Below are 19,312 nucleotides of genomic sequence, written 5' to 3'. Positions count from 1 at the left end.
CCCGTCATTCCTCAGGACAAATCCACATGACCCAACCATAAAATGACACGCTCGAGCATCTCATCACACCTCGGTCTGCTGTGAGACCTGCCGGCGCTTCACTCATTACTATGGGCTCAGATATCAGAGGCCAGTGATGTAGTTATGGTTGTGGGATTACGGGCTCGTACGGGGTAGGGGGATCGAAGCTTGTCCTTTGGGCCTTAAACCACATCACGAGCAAGCAGGGACTCTGACTGCTGGTGCATGAAGGAGGAAAAGGCACGTTTCATGAACCATGACCTGTCACTGCACTATACACAGCCTTCAGGAACCGTACCCCTGGTGATTGTAAATCCTGCCTTCAGCTATATGTAGCAGCAAAACACCTGTCTTATAGTCCACTGACAGGCATCAGCTAGCCTGGTCTTGGTAAACAAGTCTCTAGAGAGTGTATGATTTTTGATTTTTATTTTGTGTTCTTTATCTTCTAACTAGCAAAGCAAAGTGTGTCCACTCCCATGCTGTATTCCTGGCTTTGTTTCACCTACCAGTCTATCTCTCTATGGTGTGAAACTGCAGCGGCATGTTGGTCCACTTCTGAATTTACAGCATCCAGCCATCTTTGGTAGAAAATACAACATATCGTGACAACATTGACAAGAGCTTCGGCTTCCATCCAGTTACAAACTATACATGTGGTCTGCATGGGGCAAACATCACCCTCTAAAGGTCAACTGATTGTCAAAACCAGCTCAGTATGTGAAAGCATGCTGTGTACACATCAAAATGTGTGAATGAGGAAAAACACATAATACTAAGTTTTTACTAAAGCTGTTTTTTTGGGGGGGTGTGGGGGGGAGGAGGTATCTCCGTCCCAAACATCAATGGGAAGACTTGCTATGGTGTGTTTGTTGTGATGTCATCTGCCTTTATTTATTGATGCTTATGAGTATTTGGATGTAGCTCAGTCATTCTGCTGCTTCATTTCTGTTCAGTCTATAAATTTGTTTTAGGATTTGAAAAATCCCTTTTTGTTTTTGAGCCATCTTTGCATGCATACATGACACACATTTTAGAACATTGTGCTTTGGAAAATGCTATTTTCCAAAGCACAATGGAAAATTGTGCTATATATATAAAAATATATAGTATTTTTAGACCACTGGAGAAAGGCCCCAGCTTTCCCCAGCCCTCCACATCCCCCGTGACCCTGAAAAGATAAGGGGGTATAGAAAACTGATAACTGGATGTTTTAAAACATAATTTTATTTTACTTTTGTTGTTTTGCTGTTTTTTTAAACCTTCATCTGCTTTGTCAATGTGTTTGGACTATGATATTTCTGTTTCCTAAAATTTTCAAATTTTCAAAGTCATTCTTACTAATTTGTGGCTTTTTGTAAATCACCATATGCTCCGTCTTGTATAGCTTGCAGTGTCTTGGGCCTTATTTTCAGATTTTTCTTTTTCTTTTTCTTTTAATGAATTGTTGGGAAATATCTTTGAAATGGCTGGGTGTTACGTGAAATAAGATTTCCATGCTTCAATTTGCTACTGTACTTTGTTTCTCTTGTGATTAGCACTTTGAGGTGAGAGCATGAGCTCACTTACTAACCAACCAACACTAAGATTCAACTCTAAAATTAAGACAACAGAACAATGTTCTGTTTTTTTTTTTTTTTTTTTTTTTAAATAACGTAATAAGAGAGCTTCATTTAAAGAGCAGCAGAAAATTTCTACATGGAAATAAACGAGGAACTCTTACAGACTGCAGCATCCAACCTCAATATCCTGGTAATTGCTGCAGTTTTTGACAGATGTGCCTCATGTTTCTTCCCATTTCCTGCCTTATTGAAGTTAGCAAGCCTCAAAGAACACCAAATGTTGTCTTCCTGACTGATTTGCAACCACTGAGGGGCTTCGTGTTAGAATAATTTCTGACAACTTATGAAGAATACATCTACAGACTCATTAAGGTTCTTAAATTATGGACTACAGATTTGTTCACTTTAATTTTGTTCTAAACATTCAAACATCTCAATAAGATTTAAAATTATATTTAAATTACCGACAGCATACACTGCTTGAAAAACCCTACCGATTTAATAAGCACAATTTATCCAGAACTTTCCCAGAAAGGATGTCAGTTTGGCGTCTGCACCAGCCTCAAAAATGTCCCTTTTAGCGGACTGTAGTCTGAACTTCAAACACCAAAATCTTCAAGGAACCTGATACATTGACCTCCCTGGTATATACACCACAGCATTTTATTTTCCAAGCACCTTCTGATTTATCGATTCTTATAAAGGGAAAGGTTGTAACTTCAAGCAGCAGATGTAGGAATTATTTTTAAATAGCTGTAATAGTAGTACACCTAAATGTCTGAGATACTGAATTTTGGGTGTTCTTTACCTGTAACCAATAATCACTAATCATCACTTTCTGAGATGACTAGCAAGGAATATTGCACTTGTGCTTGACTTGTTCTAAAAAGAACAAGTCAGGGGATGGATACAAAAAAGAATCTCTAAGGCACTGAACATCCTCTGGAGTTATCTTGTTCAGAGTGCCCCAAAACCCTTTACCATCTACCATCAATGTAGCCATTGATGGTAGTGAGCTACATTGCATCCACAGCTCACCTAGGGCAGGCTGCTGTGCATCTTGCCACTGGTGGCAAGACTCCTTGCCACAAACAGGCAAGGTCTTTCACCCAAGGACAAAACTCCAAAAAAATCTGAAAAAGAGGTTTTTAAAGAGAACAAGTCAGGGGATGGATACAAAAAAGAATCTCTAAGGGACTGAACATCCTCTGGAGTTAAATTCATCATCAAGAAATGGAAGAAATACAGTATGACACGTGTGTAAAACTGAATGGATCATGTTGTCTTCACAAACTGAGTGAGTGTGCAAGAAGGAGACCAGTGAGCGAGGCCACCAGAACACTTCTGACTTCTAGAAGGAGCGAAGATGGTTGGTTGGAGAGAGTCTGCATGCAACAAATGTTGTCTTTATGGGAGAGTGGGAATGAAAGACTTGACTAGAGTTTACCAAAAGGAACTTGGGAAACTCATTGGTCAAGTGGAAGAAAGATGTTTTGGTCTGGTGAGACCAATTAAGCTTTTTGGCCACTAGACAAGATACTATGTTTGGTGAACAAACACGCCACCATCCCCACTGTGACACATGGCGGTATCATGTTGTGGGGAGGCTTTTCTGAAAAAGGTAGAAGATGAAATAAATTAATCAGAATAAAATCCTGGATGGAAATTTGTTTCCATCTGCAAGAAAAGTATGACTTCAGGGAGCATTTATGTTCCAGCAAAACACTGAACCAAAACCATCCGGCTAAAGCTACACAGAAATGGTTTGGAGACTACAAGGCGGATGTTTTGAAGTGGCTAAGTCAAAGTTCAGACTGGAATTCGACAGACGATTTGTAGTAGGGCGTAAGAAGGGCTGTTCACAGCTGATCTCCATGCAACCTGACAGAGCTGGAATGGATTTTCAAGAAAGAAAGTAGTAAAACTGCAGGGTCCAGGTGTGAAAACCCAATTGGGACCTGTCTACACAGACGCCATATTGTGACTGCAGCCAAAAGCCTGTCTACTAAATAATGGCTTGAAGGGGATGAATATTAATATCGTGATTGATTTGCAAAAACAATAAAAATGTAAAGCATCCAAGTGGGGGAGTATTTTTATAGGCACTGGACATTGGGTTTCTGAATTTGCTGATACATACTGTATTGAAGTTTCCCAAGTAAAGGGTACAATGTTGTATTCCAGTTTAGGTTTTGAGCTAACCTCCTTAAGACCACTTTGGTTGTCTGGTTTTATCTAGTCACGTACACGACACAAAAAGAGCACATGTGTTCTCAGAGCAAATGACCCACTTGCAGCCCACCTTGGGATCATTAGAGACCCACATGGGCACCATTTTATGAGTCAGAACAACAGCTCATCACTCACTCATGAGAGACCCTCGTGGGACTGTTTGCCAGGTGGGCATTGCACACGGCTTTGGTTCAGGATATTATTTTTGTCATGCAGACTAATGAGCACCTGGTAAGTTAATTGTGGAGGCAGCACATCTGATTAACAGCTTTACATATACTTAAAGGTATTTACAAACCAGCCAAACAACTAGAGTGGCTTCCGCCGAATAAATTGCTGCGCCGCATTCTTAAGCTCGAAATATTTCCCACCTGGAAGTCATGTGGGTGTCCTTCTTGCATCTACCTAATCGCTGTTTGGGAGCAAGCATTTCCTCTAATAGATCACAAAGTCAAAGTGACATTGGGTGCAGATACGGTAAGAATGTGATTGTGTGTGTGCGTGTCTCAGAGGGGGTTCCTGAATAAGGGGGTTGGGCAGAGTCCAAACCTGACAATACAATCACCCTTCAGTACTCCCTTATGGGCAGTCTTCAAGGAGTCTGGGTTTCATCAGGTTTTGTATTTCAGACCTATTGATTATCTGCACTGAGGGGACTCTGTGACAAAGCCTCAGCAGGACTTCTCCATCAGTAATGAGTAGGCTAACCTCTTCACAAATACACACACATAGTCACACACACTTGCTCTTCCGTGTTATTGGTTGCCAGGTTATGAAACAGAGACGTGGGGATATGGTCCCTGGGAAAAGCTTTAAAATCTTGAGCTGACATTATTTTTGATTATTTTTATGCCGCATATGCAGTCACCTGTGAAATGCCAAAAACATCAACGTGTACAACCTTTCCCTTTTGTTAATCTTTTCGTCATTTGAAGCTGACTGACTCAACTTCACTGACCAGGCTCCTCTCTTCTGAATACATGTTTATCTCGGTGACCTTTAATCAACAATGATCATGGCAGGGACATGCTGGAGAACTGTAATTTCACCTGTAATGACCAAAGAGAGTTTTTAATAAGTAAATAAACAATACTGTGTGTTATCTACGGAGATCTTGATTAATATGCGCTGACTTTTATTTCCCCTTTCTGTGATATCAGTAACAGACATAAATGTGTTACTCAAGGAGAAGGTGAAGATGGATCGAGGGCTCCATCTAGTGGCCGTGGGAAGCACGATGTTCCATGTTGGCCGTCGTAAAAATAACACCACGTGGACACAACGCTTTACGGCAAATTGTGAGTATGGCTTCTCAGCTGATCTGTAGCGAAACTCAAAGCAGGTGAATAAAATTGTTATTCATTCAGAAATAATTACTATGCTCCTCCAGATACTAAATATCCCCAAATTCTTGTCCTTTTAGGGTGAGTTCAGTGCTAAACAGAGACGTAAAGCAGTTTGGGAAAAAGTTCATGTTCGACTGTAATGAAGAAACCTGCTGGAACTCGGACCAGGTAAGAAAATAAAGTGACAGCTTTGTTCCAAGTTCATGTTATTATTATTATTATTATTTTATTTTATTTTTTTACAGTAAACAGTGTTGCATCGTGAAGAAATAAAGCTGATTTAGACATCTAGTCCAGTGAAGATGACTTGAGTTAGAAACCAAGGGTGAGAAAGAATGAGGATTTAAAGTGACTTTGTACCTCTTGTTGTTTTGCGTAATATTGGGGTTTTGATAGTCCAAAAGAAGTAAAACAAAAAAAATATCCAGGGAGTGGTTACTGAGTTAACAAAAACTCCTGGCAAATGTCAGAGTAACCTTCAGATGGTTAAGTCAGAACCTGATGTACACAACATTAAGAAAAAGGTTTGGAGGTGGTATAATGGTCTGGGGACACGTTTCTCTGCACTATTTAATCCCCGTAGCATGCCGACTTTGACCCTAAAGCCTGGTTACTCTGTTTTTGTTTGTCTGATAGCTCAACTTTCTCCTCCTTCTTCGGTTGTGCAAAAAGTGAGTGTAGCAGCCAAAGATGGTTAGTTTGACTCAGTCCTCATATTTTCTATCATTTGGGATTTTTTTTCTCTAACATTTCTTCTTCTTGAAAGTCAGACTTGAATAGAAAAGATAAAAAGCTGAGACCATGTTGGCCTAATATTGATAAGGATGCTTTTTTTTAAATAAGCGAGACATTAAATGATACCGTTTGCCTCAACACAGTTAGCTTTATTGAGTTAAGAATTATATTCAAAATAAGTATGTGCACCAAGCACAGAATTACAAAACATTCATTAGAATTAGCATTCTGTTGGGCATTTAGGAAACTAATTGACCAGATTTTTTGCAGATAAGTTTCTCTAGCTTTCTAAAGGTGCAACTGCAGCATAACTTATTAATAGATCCTAAACCTTTTAAAGTTGACAACAGTGATTGTCGGCAAAAATAATAATTTCAGCTGAACATCCTGCATGTAAATGTTCTTTTACTTAATCAGAACTGAAGATATCAGAATTTCTTAAATTTGAATTTTGTTGAATACGTATTTACTTGAAATGATTATAAACAATTAGGGTTTTGTTCCAATGTGCAGCATATTTTCTAGACTTCCAGGAGTTCAGAAAATAGAAAACTGCATTTTTTTATGACATATTGTACTGTCCACGTCACAGTGTGGCTCAGTCGTTGTCTTCTCTTTGTCAGGGGGACTGTCAGTGGGTGCTGCTGGAGTTTCCTCGATCGGTAAAAGTCTCCGTGGTGAAACTCCAATTCCAGGGCGGCTTTTCGGCTAAAACATGCAGATTAGAAGGTAAACGTTGCAGTTTCTTGAAAGAAGTATTTGCCATTCTAACTTTAGAGTTTCCTGTAGCAAGCGCGACAAGATGATGCAAACTATATTTGTTTGTGCTTTCTGCAGGTTGCTGCAAAGACGGAGACTTCACAGAGTTGAGCCAGTTTTACCCAGAGGACAATAACTGTCTTCAGATATCCTCACTCAAATGTTTACATTAGGACTACTGTCATGCATGTTGCATGTTCACAAGACATGCCTGCAGGTGCTTCTCATTAAATTAAACATTAGGGAAAAGCTTAATATTGCCACTAAAGTCATTTTTTGCCAAAAGTGTTTTTTTGTTTTTTTTTGCCTAATTCATATTTTGGCAATTAAAAGGCAGCGATATATTTTCTTTCTGCCAAAATCACTTTTGGCAAAAAAAAATTACTTTTATTAAGGCGACAATACATTGTTAATATTTTACTTCAAAACGTGAAACTTGTATGTTCACTACTACTTGTCTAAAAGATTTTTGTACTCATTAATCTTTGTGTGATGAATTTATATGGTTGGATTTTCACTTTTCCAGCTGAAAAACATTTATTGAGAAGCACCTGCACGTTAAGATGACTTGATGAAATGAAAATATTAGTAACGGCTTAAAGCCATTTTGAAGTGCCATTTAAAAATAAAAAAAATCAGAACAAAAACATTTGCATTAATTACCTAATATTTTTTTCTTGTATCCAGCAGTTAATATAAAACAGAAAATGAAACAGTTTTACGCATTTGCTCTTCTTACAGAAATGTAACTTCAAAGAACAGCACGCTTCCTGTTGCTGTTCTGTTCGGCTCATAATAGTTATTGGACAATATTTTTCTGACCATGTTGTTCATTATCGCCACCCGTATTTTGTTCTTAACTCCACACCCACAGCTTTCCCATACAGGAGGCCCCCACCGTGGACAAAGTAAAAATACTGTTTGAGAACAGCACCGACTTTTTTGGGAGAATCATTGTTTATTCCTTGGACATTTTGGGGGAAAAAACCTCATGAGCATCTTTTTTTTTCATGCTCTCATGAGAGAGGAAATAACCCGTGGCCAAAGTAAAGGGTGGTGTGGTGACACTTGGAAAACATGTCATCTGTAATGCCACCTTGTGAACTGATGCAAACGTGGCCTTTTTTGGTATTGCTGCGTTCAGACGTCTGTGTGGAAGTTTCACTTCACGTCAGTGAAACAGGAAAATGCACACATTGGACACGTTGATGGCCATAGTGATGTGAAAAGTTTGCTGCGTTTAAAAATGTATATTGTGCCTTTTGAATTACACGACCGATATATCGAAAAATAGCATTTTATTAAGGCTTTTTTTCCCCCAATTCCATTCAAAACAATTCTACAGAACAATTGACATTTCATTCATTCTTTCAAAATAGCTTTTACATAAACTGTCAAAAAAAAACCAACTGTTTTTTTTCTTTTTTTTAAACTGTAAGTGCATAAATAAATCCATTTTACATTTCTATCTTCTGTTGTGTTTTGTCGATGTGACGGATGTTTTTACCCTCTAAATGTTGCATTGATGTGAGCAAAGCGTCTTCTGCCTAATGTTTCTACGGGTTTATTTGACGTCATGTTGGCTTGTAGAGTTTCAGGATGTGGTCCTCCAACACTTTCTGAACTAGAAGAGAAAGGGAGGAAAAAAATGTTGTTTGTTTTTTTACAGATAATTTATGACAAAAACTTTTAAAAATGGTTTAAATTGATACTTGTAATTATTGCCTTGCAAAAGTATTCATATTCCATTAACTTTTACACATTTTGGTTAATTACAACTATAATCTTTAATTTCTTTATTTGGGATTTTATGCAAAAAAAAAGAAAAGAAAACTAAGCAAAAATAGTAATTCATGGTACATGGATTCATGGTGTTCCTTTTTTTCTTTTTACCACAAATCTGAAAGTGTGATTTTAATATTTATTCAAGACGTTTTAACTTGTCATGCCTGAATAAAATTTTGTGCAACAGATAACCAGAAGTGGGTAAATAGTTTGAGTGTATTTTAATCTCAGTGTAACTACAGCTGCACTTTGAAGGCCTTTGATGTTTTGGGTTTTTTTTTTTTCTTTTAAAGAACATTTGTGAACTGAGCAGTCATGTAGAACAACAAGGCCATGAATAAATTTGTTGGGTGGTTTGAAATCGGGTTACGTCAAATAATAAGCCACTAAAAGCTAATAGCAGAACAATCTGATTAAAAATTTAAACTTGTTAACTTGCATTCAAAATGAGTTGTTTTTTTCTATCACATAAAATTCTAATAAATTACAATGCAGTTTGTGGTTTTAACATGACAAAATGAGAGCAAATGTAACTCCTTGGAACAATCTAATACATACGTTTTTTGTGTCCAAGTGCAACAGCTAAGGCCATTGGACTGTAGCCAGAGTCTGATTCTATGGTCATATCTGCTCCTTTCCCTGTAAGAGATTACCATTGTTAGAATAAACCTGCTTTAATCGAGTGTTACTACTATTATTATATATATTCTTTTATTTTGTATAAAAAAAACATGCAATGTACCAAGTAGAGCTTCTACACATTTGATGTGGTTCCCTCGTACAGCATAAAGAAGAGGAGTTCCACCATTCTGGGAATAAAAAAAAAAGCAGTGGTTATATTTTAACATATAACTTGTTCTGCTGATATATATTCAGCATGTGTGAAGGAAATGTCTAAAGTCCCAGCTGTACCCAGTCGTAGGTGTTAATGTCCACTCCATGTCTGAGGAGAGACTCGACGATGTCCACGTAGCCGCCAGAGCTGGCCAGAGTCAGGGCGCTCTCTCGCTCCCTTGCAATTGTGTTGGGATCCGCACCCTTTAAAGTATATTTCTATGAAATTTTTATTTCATTGAAAATGACACTTAAGAGTTTCTATGTAATGCGTGTCTTGTTTTTTTCTCCTAACCTTTTCCAAGAGAAAGTCCACCATAGCTTTTTCTCCAAACGCAGCCGCCCACATGAGGGGCGTAAAACCCCGATCATCCTGCGTGGTGAGCACTGAGCCGTCTGCAAGATAAAAACACAAAACACTCGGGATTGTGGAATCAAGTATTTTTCAAAACAACAGGAAGGGATTTTTCTTACCTTTACTTAGATGTGCAGCCACTTGCAAAACGTCACCCTGAGCTGCTAGCTGATGTATGGACAGAGCTGTTGGGAGGTTAAAAAATAACTGATGCAAATAATCCAGAAACGATGATGAAACACCTACTGTTTTGACCAGAGGTTTACACGCATTCATGGGGGTAATAAAAGTCATCTCCATTTTGGGCTTTTAACTATTGACAACTTTTTATCTTGTTTTATTTTTATTTTTTCTGGATGGACTGATATGACAAACAACTTCAAAGAGCTAGTAAAACACTGTTCATTTGAATTTATTGCAGATTTTGTCTAATACATAAAATCATCATGACCAATGTTTGGATAAATGTTTCTTAGCCATAAATACCCCTGCGGAATACTTTTTGTAGCTATCAGCAGGCTTCTGGCTGAATATATGACCACTTGTTTGGGTGAACCAACACATTTAAATGAACTTTTAAATTCAAGCATAATTTTAAGCATAGTCCATGAATTTATCAATTATGGTTGAGGATGGCACTGAAATACGTAATGACGAAATTGTTAAGATGTTGAAGGATTTGAGCTGCCAGCTGTCCAGCATGGTGGACATGGTGATCTTTGGTTTGAGAACCATATTTTGACAACTCCAAATGGACTTCTTGTCAATGTGGAAAACAGCTCAAATAGTTCCCTCTGGATCTGCACCATTTCAGTTCATGGCCCTGTTAACTACTGTCACTGTGGACAGTGGCACTGGTGCTCCAACATATTCCAGGTTATATTAAGCTTATGGAAAACATACTATAAATTATAGGTGTTCTACTCAATTATTGTTTTTTTAAACACTGCCAATGTGTGGACGGCTAGGATGCACCATCAAAAGTCCCAAATAAATATGGACTTTTGTGCCTGCAAATAGTCTCCTGGTTTTTGAAACTGCACATTTCTAAGTGCATTTACTTACAGTCTAATGTTGCTGGACGTACTGTTACTTCATTCCCACGCTGCTTGTTGGTCAAAGTAGTGGAGTGTTTAAAGATGTCATCCTCCTCCACATCCATCTCTAGAGTACCAATCAGAGAAAACACATCCATGTTAGTGGACATAGACAGAGGGGATATTTTATTTACAGTCCATCCAATCTAAGACTACCATAATCAGATGACATAGAATACTCTGGTAGTGTAAAGTGTCAAGAATGTGAGCACCTGTGGAAGATATAATACCGTTTGGATTTCCACGTGTTGAACTGGAAGAATGTTCAGCAGCATTAGGCTGCTGAATGTGATGGCCATTTGTAACCTCTTCATCATCTCTGCTCTCCATCATAACTACAGAGAACAATTTGACACTAGATTATGCGTCTGCACAAACAAGTGAGAGTCAACAAAAAAGAGTTTGTAAAATCTGCGGGGGGAAATTCCTTACCTCATCCAGCCACATTCACAGACCCACTTCCTTTTGGGAAAACAGAAAGTGTAAAATTTCCGCTCGAACACCGGATCGTTTCGGTTTCCGAACAGTTTGGAAAGTACACTTCTCACGTTGTTCGGTTGTTTTGCTAGTTAGAGACAATGTTAAGGGAACAGACGAGATGAAATATCGTTTGAATCAGCAGTCCGTTTCGGGCATCAAAGCATCTCTGACTAAGGAAAAACGTTTGTTGGAGTCGGTGTTTCTGTCCGGAATCTCGTCGTGTTGCACAGATGGACAATAATACGGAAGCAGGAATCAGCTGACGCCGTTCTTCGCGCTGTTGTGCTTCTGAGAGGAGAGACAAGCTTTTGTCATGGATGACCAAGAGATGCAGCTGAAAGTGAGGAGAGGTAAACAGCAGCAAAACAAATCCGTACATGACTTTTTATTGTAACCATACATTAACGTTACAGCGCTAAGAAATGGTTGCTCAAGCTAGCGGCCAAGCTAAGTCCTACATATAATACCCTTAAGTGTTTGTTTCGCTATTGTTATGTTTCACGGCACGAATTACACATTTAATGCTGTGTCCTGGCTTGTTTGACTCCACAGTGAGTGACAAATTCACGGAGAGTATGTATGTCCTGGCTAACGAGCCATCAGTGGCTCTGTACAGGCTGCAGGAGCACGTCAGGAGGTCCCTGCCTGAGCTGGTGCAGCACAAGGTAATCGATGTTACTCCTTACAGCTGTCTGCAGCATTAAAAAAGAAAAAAACTAAATCTTCCAGCAACACATTGTAATTTGAGTGAACAATCATCTTTAGACTATCCAGTTATGAGTCTGAAACTTATTTACAAACAAATATTGGCTCCTGATCTGCCTAACGCACTAAATGTTGTGTTTTTTAGCTATGAATGCATTGGATAGTTTAACTCATCCTTATTTAATTTATTGATCCAGTGTAAGATGCTGACCTCCCCTAGTTATTCATATCGATGTTAGAATAATTATAGTTTTATTATTGCTAACATTTATATATTGTTTAGATTGTAAGACATATTTAAGACACAGGCTGTCACTCCAACTTTCTTCTTTAAAGTTATTTTAAAGTCTTTCAAATACTTTAAACTATGGGAATTGTTGAACAGAACAATTGCAGGTGGGGGGGGGTTGTTATGTAAAACCAAGCTTTGCTTACCATATACACTAAGCATACTGAGCTGTGTTACCAGCCAGCAGCAGATGATGAATCAAACAGATCACTTGGTGTTTTGGAGAAGCTTGTTTTTATTTGAATTATGCCATCCTTGTGTTTATTGCTGCACACTGGCAACAAGGATGTGTGAATTTATTTTTTTCAAAGTTAAGATATATATTTTTTAAAAAGTAATTTTAAATGCCTCTAAATGATATATTGTATTTTAGGGAATTCTGATCAAATTTGTCAAAGTTCCGCTTAATAAACTTGTCATCTTTTCCCCATTGTCTCAATCTAATACTCAGTGGTCTAAAATAACTTGAGTTCAAAATTAAGTGAATCACAGCTTATTTCAAGGAACACACAAACAAAAAAAATTCTTTTTTTCACAAAAAACCTTTTTTTTTTTTTGCTGTTGAAATAATTTTTTCCGAGAAGCATGCTACGTGATGTCTTTTAATCAAGTTGCACTGTTAACTCTGTATTTTGATAAACTCTATGTCGACATTTGTTTCTTTCTTTGTTCCTTTTTTTCACAGACAGACATGCAGAGCTGGGAGGAACAGAGTCAGGGAGCCATCTACTCGGTAGAGTATGCATGCAGGTGAGAAGCTTCACAATGTTTGAATTAAGCCGAACCCCATCCGACAAAGTTAATTCTGTCTGTGTTTTGCAGTGCCGTGAAAAGTATGACAAACAGCAGTGTGTATTTCAAGAACATTGACACCCTTCTTCGACAAACCATCACCATGAAGGAGCAGATTAGTAACTTTAATGGACGCAGGTACAAACATTTTGTAAATATGAGTATAAATGTAACCCGTAGAAAGTTTATATCCCCGTCTATAAGCCCTAGTACTGTATGTACCTTATTGAAGTACCTTAAACAATTCTAAACAGCCTTAGAGTAATTTTGAAGGGTACACTGGAGAACTTTTTTATATATAAAAATAAAAGTATACAGTATTCCATTTGCTGTGTTAAATTTGAACAAAACATTTTAAATGAGATACTAGAAACATGGAAGCATTACTAATAATCCCTGATGTCTCTAAAACACAGTGGTGGTAGAGTAAAAAATATAATATCTCATGGACAGCTGAACCTTGAGCCTTATTAGGAAAATATATAACACATTGATCCAGAACACAGTACCAAAGGAGACCTATAGAAAACCAAAATAATCAAATTGTTGTTTTGATCTAGTCAAAGTTCAGACCAGCACTTGAATGAAATGCTGTGGTGTTATCTTAAGAGCTGTGTTTGTCCCCTACCTAAATTTCACAAGCTGTGTATGACATGTGCTTCAAAATAAACATTGTCTTGTTTCAGTTGACTTTACTCCATTCTTACATTAACATTTTAAAATAAAATTTAAAAAATGAGTACAAATGACCTTTAATTTGTAGCAAAATCCTTTTGTCTGCCAACTGTCTGTTAGGAAGGATATTGTCAGGTTGCCATTATTTATTACTTTTTTGTACTTTGTAAGTTCAGGTGTCCTTCATCACTTCAAACTTTTGAACTCAGCTTGTATGTCTCTGAAGACGGCTTTCACACAGTTCTTTCCACAGACCATAAATAGTGAATATCTGTGTTTACATGCAGTGCAATATTTAAGACTATTGACCTTAGTCTCCAAATTCAGTGCTACCATTTTTACCAGAATCGACAGTCAGAACTGAGTAAGTCTAGCCCACATCGCCTCTACCCTTACAATGAATAAATTGTACCTACATTCTTGAAATTATCAAGCAACATTAGGGTTTTTTAAATTCAAATTATACCGTGACCAAAGTAAGTTACCATATTTTTCAAAGTGAGTAAGAACTGGGTTTTCCAAAAAAAATAATAAAATAAATAAATACATAAATAATTCAAAATATTGCCAAAAATTGCTCCTAATGTGAGACTGAAATTAAGCAGCAGTTTTGTACAATAGAAGCAATCATGTATATTTTCATTATATTTGGACACATTATTATTTGATTGAAATTTTAGCAAATATTGAAAAAATAATATAAACAATAAAAACTGAATGCAAGACTTCATAACATGCTCTGTATTTTAAAAATTGCAATTTCTGGGTTGACTATTAGAGAGCAACCACCATAGTTAGACAGGAGATCTCAGAGGTCTTCAAAAACAAGACTACTGCATCTTATGTATTTGTTTAATGAATGAAACAAGATACATTTTTGCTCGCCACCTCCTGTTGACACAATTTATTTCCTAGGGATGTTGTACTTTTTCACACTGTAGGGATGTTGTACTTGGTGTATGTTGAGATTTTTTTTTCTTTCTGTAAAATGTGAATTTCTCTGAGCTGAAATGGCTGTAAAAAAAGCCATCGAAATGTTTGTATCAAAGTTTGCATCCCATGTAAGTTTGGGCTTTGAGTGTCCATCTTTATACAAATGATTTTACCTTATTTGTCCAGATTTCCCAATAAGGTAAACAAATTGACAGTTACATGACTTTGTGCTTTCAGTTTTTAATTTGCATCATATTACCTTTTTTTTTTTTTTTTGCTGTTATTTTAATTTATGCGTATTTTGAACCACTTTTCAGTTTTCTTGTTTGTTTTTCTGTTTATTTCATTGCTCATTTTCTCCCATCAACACCTGCATGCAGACAAAATGATGTGACCGCATCTCCTCCTCCCTCCATACCTGCTCCACAAAACTCACCTGCTTCCTCATGAACATTGGACACGTGTCCAAGGTTAGTAGTTCTTCTAGATATATCTAGAAGATATGTTTTAAGTAAACAAGTACTTTCTTTCTACAGTTTATTTAAGGTTCTACATAAAATATTTTTGAACACGTCAAGAAATGCAATCGCTCCACGCACACAATTCCGACATAAAAACACTTTATAAAGTGAAATTATGTATTTACAGTATTATGATAAAGTTTGCAGATGTGCCAGCTCAATATCCAGTTGGTGTATTATAGCTCATTTTGTTGGACTGGTCAACAACATCAAGGTTTTAAAGTTGTTCCTATAATTTAAATTCCACTGTGTACTGCTGATCAGCTGAATTAATATTTCCCATAATATTTTCCATCACTTCAGAGAAAGACAAATACGGCTCTTTGGAATCACTTCAGTTAAATTTCTACATGAAAAAACGCTACCAGTTATGGTTTGAAATTGAATACAGTGCCACAATAAGTAGCGGTCAATCTATGAGCAGCATGACATTTAAGCTGCAGGCTGGCTACTCGAGCATATTGTCAGAGTAATTATCAGCTTGTTATTCATCTATAAAATGCAAAAGAGGAAACCATTGCAAATTATGCCCAATTTTTTTAAAAACATTCTGTATTTGACAACTACTGAATAATGTTAGAATTTTGTTTGATTCCTGAGGAGGATCTCAGGAATCAAACTTATTGATTTGCAGCCCATTTGGGGTCGTGACCCCGGCTTTAGAACTGCTGGTATTTCTAACATCTATGGCTGTAATTATGTTGCATCTAGTGGCTTTTTTGTTTTATAGAAAAGCAATTTGATCATGTAATACATTGTTGTTTCAATTTGTGGTGTAAATCACACTGTCCTGTAAAACCAGGGGTAGTTTTCGTTAAGGTTATCATACTGTCAGCATCCAACACTAGTCAATACCTGTGTTATTCAGATTGGTGGATCGTGTTTAAAGTTGACTGTATACCTGAAACTTGGCCATTTTGAATGCAGCCAGACAAGATCAACTTGCCATCTGTACACTGAAGAAACAAAGAGCTTTCCCTCAGCGGTGGGGGTTCACTTGCTCCACAAACTTGCAGTCAGATATCAGTTCTCTAATTCCTCATTCCTCTGGAAAGAATGTCAGCTCACACAAGCGTTGAGTCTTTTGCTGAAATCCCTGATTTGCGTGCTAAAACGCTCCTCATCTCGTTATTGACTCCATTCCAGGGTTTCACCTGGGCCTGTAGTAAGCCAGATTCAGTAGACAAGGTCCGGTGCATTCGAGGGCAGCTCTCTCCTGCGCTGTATCCATCTTTATCGCTAGAGTGGCTCTGAGAGCCTTCGGTGGGGGAGTACTGCTGCTGATAATGCTCCCTCTGCCTGACGTTGCCACACGTTGGGTAAGAGATCGGATGCTGCATATGATGAGACTGGCTGCGGTGAATCCGCAGTTTGTCCACTCCGACTCTTAGCTCACAGGGCCGTGAGATGGGCACGCTGCTGCTTCCGTGGTCGTTTTGATAGAGGGTGTCGGCTAGGTCGCTTTTGTAGTGCTTGGCGCTTCGGGAAGCTTTGACCAGGGAGTGTATCACCGCCACCAGCAGGATCAGGATCCCAGAGGAGAGTATGCAGGCGCTGGCGATGCCCGTTTCCGTCTCGAATATCAGGAGCATGAAAATGGACATTGCTGCCGAGAAAGAAGAGAAGGTCGTGGAAAACTTGATTTACCTGTGCAGACAGTATTTTAATGCACTATCGGCAAACAATATTACTCATTAGAGACCCAGATAACTGCAAACCAAACACATACTGAACGCTGCTTGTCTCATCGATATCCTGTTTGCCTGCAGGAAACGGACCATAGACCCAGGAATGTTGAAGGAAGGGGCAGAAAGGCACAACTCTGGGATGTAAAGAGACCTCCTGAGTTGGCCTCCACAACCATTTGACTGTGGCTGAAGTGGGGTCAAGGGGAGACGACCAACCATCACAATGAAGTGACCCCCCTTCCACCCTTCTGCTAAAGTAACTCGCCACTCTGTGGAGTGGGGTGCACCAGCACTGCCAGGTTCAGCATTAGAAACACTTAAGTCATGGCTGCTCAAAGAATGCATTGTTCTCTGAAACTGGACGGCTGGATTAGAGGAAAAGCAGCAGCGCTGGTATGCCTCTGCTGCTGAAAACACAACTAACACAACATTGCTGTGGAAGCTTTTTGTGGATTTTTAGCTACAGAGAGGTGTCTATGAAGTGCTTTAGTAGTAAATAGTGATTAAGAAAAAATGTGAAAATGTACTGTTTTGTTTTCTGTCTGTCGTTCCTACCTGCCAAATAGACAGACACCCCCAGGCAGAATAGTCCAATCGCCACATGTCGTACAGCTCTGCTATCCAGAAGGAACCAGTCTGCTCTGTTGAAAGAGATCCCATGTCAGCACCTACAGTATGTTTGCACTTTCGCGTTGATGCTTCACTTTTGAAATCAATGTATTGGTTAATAAAAATAGAACAATATCTTTGTGTTTATGTGTTTGTTTTCCCAGAAAAGTTTGTTTTGTCAATCGAAAATCGTGGGATTACTGGGTATTTGGGTTTATTTGATATGCATATTGTGACACTAGTTATTATTTCCCCTTTTTCTGGAATGCCCCCTTATGTCAGCAGGGAGGTCCCAGGCTTTGGTGTTGAATTAGTATACCGACGTGGGAAAGGGCCAGCGCGAGGCCGTGTGCTGGGTGCATAATAAGAGGAAGGCCATTGTTTAGATAGGATTCATAAGAGTTGTGGGGGGTGTTGACCAAAGGCATTGCAGTCCTTTGCTCTCTGACACATAAGCTAGCCCCATTTTTTTATATATATATATATACTTCTGAAACCATGTTTTCTTTACACAAAACCTAATAGTTAAATTTAGTATCCAGGACAAGGCTGTGGTTAGTAGCATTAACAACGAAAGAAGATTGTGTGGGCACGAGGAGAAACACATGCAAACAGCTTTTTTTTTTCTTTTTTTTTTTTCAACGGTAGCAACAGTGTTTTGAACAGAAAAGAGGAACCAATGTAGGATGTGAAGCAGAAATACTTTCTTTTCTTAAAATTAAGATAAGTGATGAATTCCAAGGACTTGCCCTGCTTAGGACATTATTTTCATTTATTCTCAAGAATTACGAAAGCCATGAGAAAACCTAAGTAATGATACCTGTGAAACACACAAAAATGTGTTTGTTTAATTTATGTACTAAACTAACAAAACAATATTGATTTAAAAATAATATATCGACTTTTGGAGGAGCTGCATTTATTACAAAAAGATTCACCTAGGCTAGAATGTCAGACTTATCCGAGCTTGTGTTAACTTCACTAGAACCTTCAGGGAATGTTCCCCAAAGTTTTGACCAGGTATAAACTTCAAATTGCTGTCAGGAAATGTTGGCCATAGGTTAAGGATATAATCTTCTGATAACCTTTAGTAAATGTTGCCTAAAGGCATAACTTTCTAAACAAACAAACACACAAAAGAAAGAACCATTGATTGAATGTTCTCTTAAGGATTTCTACAATTCACAGGTAACATTTTGGAGGCTACGCTAGCATACCAGACCGTACCAAGCAAATACTAACCTTACTAGAACCCAAAGGGGAAAAAAGAAGAGTCCTATTGAAAAAACATTCAGACAATTCCCTCTTAAATGATATTCTAACCTTCAGGGAACCTTTAGAGAATGTTTCTGAAAGGTTAGTTTCAACATTGTCAGCGAACGTTTGTGGTAAAGGGGAATAATGTTGGAGGTTCCTTATATGTTATCTACAACTTTTATGTTGAGGAACGCTATGGGAACATTCCAGAAATGTCATCTGTTATCTGTGTTTTTTTATGAAATGATCTTTAAAGAATCCTCAGACAACGTTCACAACATTTACAATTTAATCGCGGAGAACATTCTTTTTGGAACTGAATGAAAAATTAAAGAACAAACTGGGCTAGCATTCAAGACCTTTCCAAGCAAAAACGAACCTTACTGACCCTAAATGAATTATGTTTTCATAAGATTGTAACAAGTGACCCTCACAGAAAATTCAGAAAAAGTTACTGATTTTCCATACTGATACACACTGACGCATAAAGTTTCTGAACTTGCACAGAATATAACAATCTACAACTTTCAAAATGTAACACTGGAGAACCTACAAGTTAGATTCTTAGCGTTATCTTCAACTTTTGTAGGATTTTCTGAGTACTCTGCTGGTTCCCCAAATTTTATCTACAGCTTCC

The 19,312-nt window shown here is 38.0% G+C and overlaps 4 protein-coding genes across 8 annotated transcripts; 2 read left to right on the top strand and 2 right to left on the bottom strand.

Annotated features, from left to right (window-relative positions):
- Positions 1-5,100: 5,100 nt before the first annotated feature.
- Positions 5,101-8,123, top strand: nr2c2ap (nuclear receptor 2C2 associated protein). Its single transcript, XM_023339758.1, has 5 exons — positions 5,101-5,157; positions 5,239-5,329; positions 6,520-6,625; positions 6,734-6,801; positions 7,528-8,123. Exons 1-5 carry the CDS (start codon positions 5,120-5,122, stop codon positions 7,648-7,650), a joined length of 426 nt encoding a protein of 141 aa, XP_023195526.1. The 5' UTR covers positions 5,101-5,119; the 3' UTR covers positions 7,651-8,123.
- rfxank (regulatory factor X associated ankyrin containing protein) lies at positions 8,089-11,250 on the bottom strand. 4 transcript variants are annotated; one of them, XM_023339753.1, is made up of 9 exons: positions 11,159-11,250; positions 10,939-11,061; positions 10,695-10,793; positions 9,749-9,814; positions 9,570-9,670; positions 9,353-9,493; positions 9,183-9,249; positions 8,999-9,079; positions 8,089-8,279 (listed from the first exon to the last, which is right to left on the bottom strand). In XM_023339753.1, exons 2-9 carry the CDS (start codon positions 11,057-11,059, stop codon positions 8,230-8,232), a joined length of 726 nt encoding a protein of 241 aa, XP_023195521.1. In that variant the 5' UTR covers positions 11,060-11,061; positions 11,159-11,250; the 3' UTR covers positions 8,089-8,229. The 4 variants fall into 4 exon arrangements, with proteins under 4 accessions (XP_023195521.1, XP_023195523.1, XP_023195524.1 ...); XM_023339755.1 differs by having other exon boundaries at positions 9,353-9,478; XM_023339756.1 differs by having other exon boundaries at positions 10,957-11,061.
- A 160-nt stretch (positions 11,251-11,410) lies between these two features.
- On the top strand, positions 11,411-17,553 carry borcs8 (BLOC-1 related complex subunit 8). 2 transcript variants are annotated; one of them, XM_023339759.1, is made up of 6 exons: positions 11,411-11,556; positions 11,759-11,871; positions 12,886-12,950; positions 13,023-13,130; positions 14,981-15,070; positions 16,891-16,977. In XM_023339759.1, the coding sequence occupies exons 1-5, from the start codon at positions 11,520-11,522 to the stop codon at positions 15,048-15,050; spliced, it is 393 nt and encodes a 130-aa protein (XP_023195527.1). In that variant the 5' UTR covers positions 11,411-11,519; the 3' UTR covers positions 15,051-15,070; positions 16,891-16,977. The 2 variants fall into 2 exon arrangements, with proteins under 2 accessions (XP_023195527.1, XP_005795642.1); XM_005795585.3 differs by lacking the exon at positions 14,981-15,070 and having other exon boundaries at positions 16,891-17,553.
- Positions 15,124-17,444, bottom strand: tmem221 (transmembrane protein 221). The gene is made up of 2 exons (XM_023339757.1): positions 17,365-17,444; positions 15,124-16,727 (listed from the first exon to the last, which is right to left on the bottom strand). Exon 2 carries the CDS (start codon positions 16,723-16,725, stop codon positions 16,186-16,188), a length of 540 nt encoding a protein of 179 aa, XP_023195525.1. The 5' UTR covers positions 16,726-16,727; positions 17,365-17,444; the 3' UTR covers positions 15,124-16,185.
- Positions 17,554-19,312: the final 1,759 nt, after the last annotated feature.

This window comes from Xiphophorus maculatus, chromosome 9 (assembly GCF_002775205.1).
Source record: "Xiphophorus maculatus strain JP 163 A chromosome 9, X_maculatus-5.0-male, whole genome shotgun sequence".
Taxonomy (NCBI): Eukaryota; Metazoa; Chordata; class Actinopteri; order Cyprinodontiformes; family Poeciliidae; genus Xiphophorus; species Xiphophorus maculatus.
The sequence above is the reverse complement of the archived record's forward strand: the minus strand, read 5'-3'. Positions and strand labels throughout refer to the sequence as shown.

Excerpts from the sequence above, each read along its gene's own strand:
- nr2c2ap (XM_023339758.1), top strand. The coding sequence starts at position 5,120 with ATGGCTTCTCAGCTGATCTGTAGCGAAACTCAAAGCAG. Across the intron at positions 5,158-5,238 it reads TGTAGCGAAACTCAAAGCAG|GGTGAGTTCAGTGCTAAACA; the intron begins GTGAATAAAATT and ends TTGTCCTTTTAG. Across the intron at positions 5,330-6,519 it reads CCTGCTGGAACTCGGACCAG|GGGGACTGTCAGTGGGTGCT; the intron begins GTAAGAAAATAA and ends TCTCTTTGTCAG.
- rfxank (XM_023339753.1), bottom strand. The coding sequence starts at position 11,059 with ATGATGGAGAGCAGAGATGATGAAGAGGTTACAAATGGCCATCACATT. Across the intron at positions 9,494-9,569 it reads TGGACTTTCTCTTGGAAAAG|AAATATACTTTAAAGGGTGC; the intron begins GTTAGGAGAAAA and ends AAAATTTCATAG. Across the intron at positions 8,280-8,998 it reads TGCACTTGGACACAAAAAAC|TTCAGAAAGTGTTGGAGGAC; the intron begins GTATGTATTAGA and ends TTTCTCTTCTAG.
- borcs8 (XM_023339759.1), top strand. The coding sequence starts at position 11,520 with ATGGATGACCAAGAGATGCAGCTGAAAGTGAGGAGAG. Across the intron at positions 11,557-11,758 it reads GCAGCTGAAAGTGAGGAGAG|TGAGTGACAAATTCACGGAG; the intron begins GTAAACAGCAGC and ends TTGACTCCACAG. Across the intron at positions 13,131-14,980 it reads AGTAACTTTAATGGACGCAG|ACAAAATGATGTGACCGCAT; the intron begins GTACAAACATTT and ends ACCTGCATGCAG.
- tmem221 (XM_023339757.1), bottom strand. The coding sequence starts at position 16,725 with ATGTCCATTTTCATGCTCCTGATATTCGAGACGGAAACGGGCATCGCC.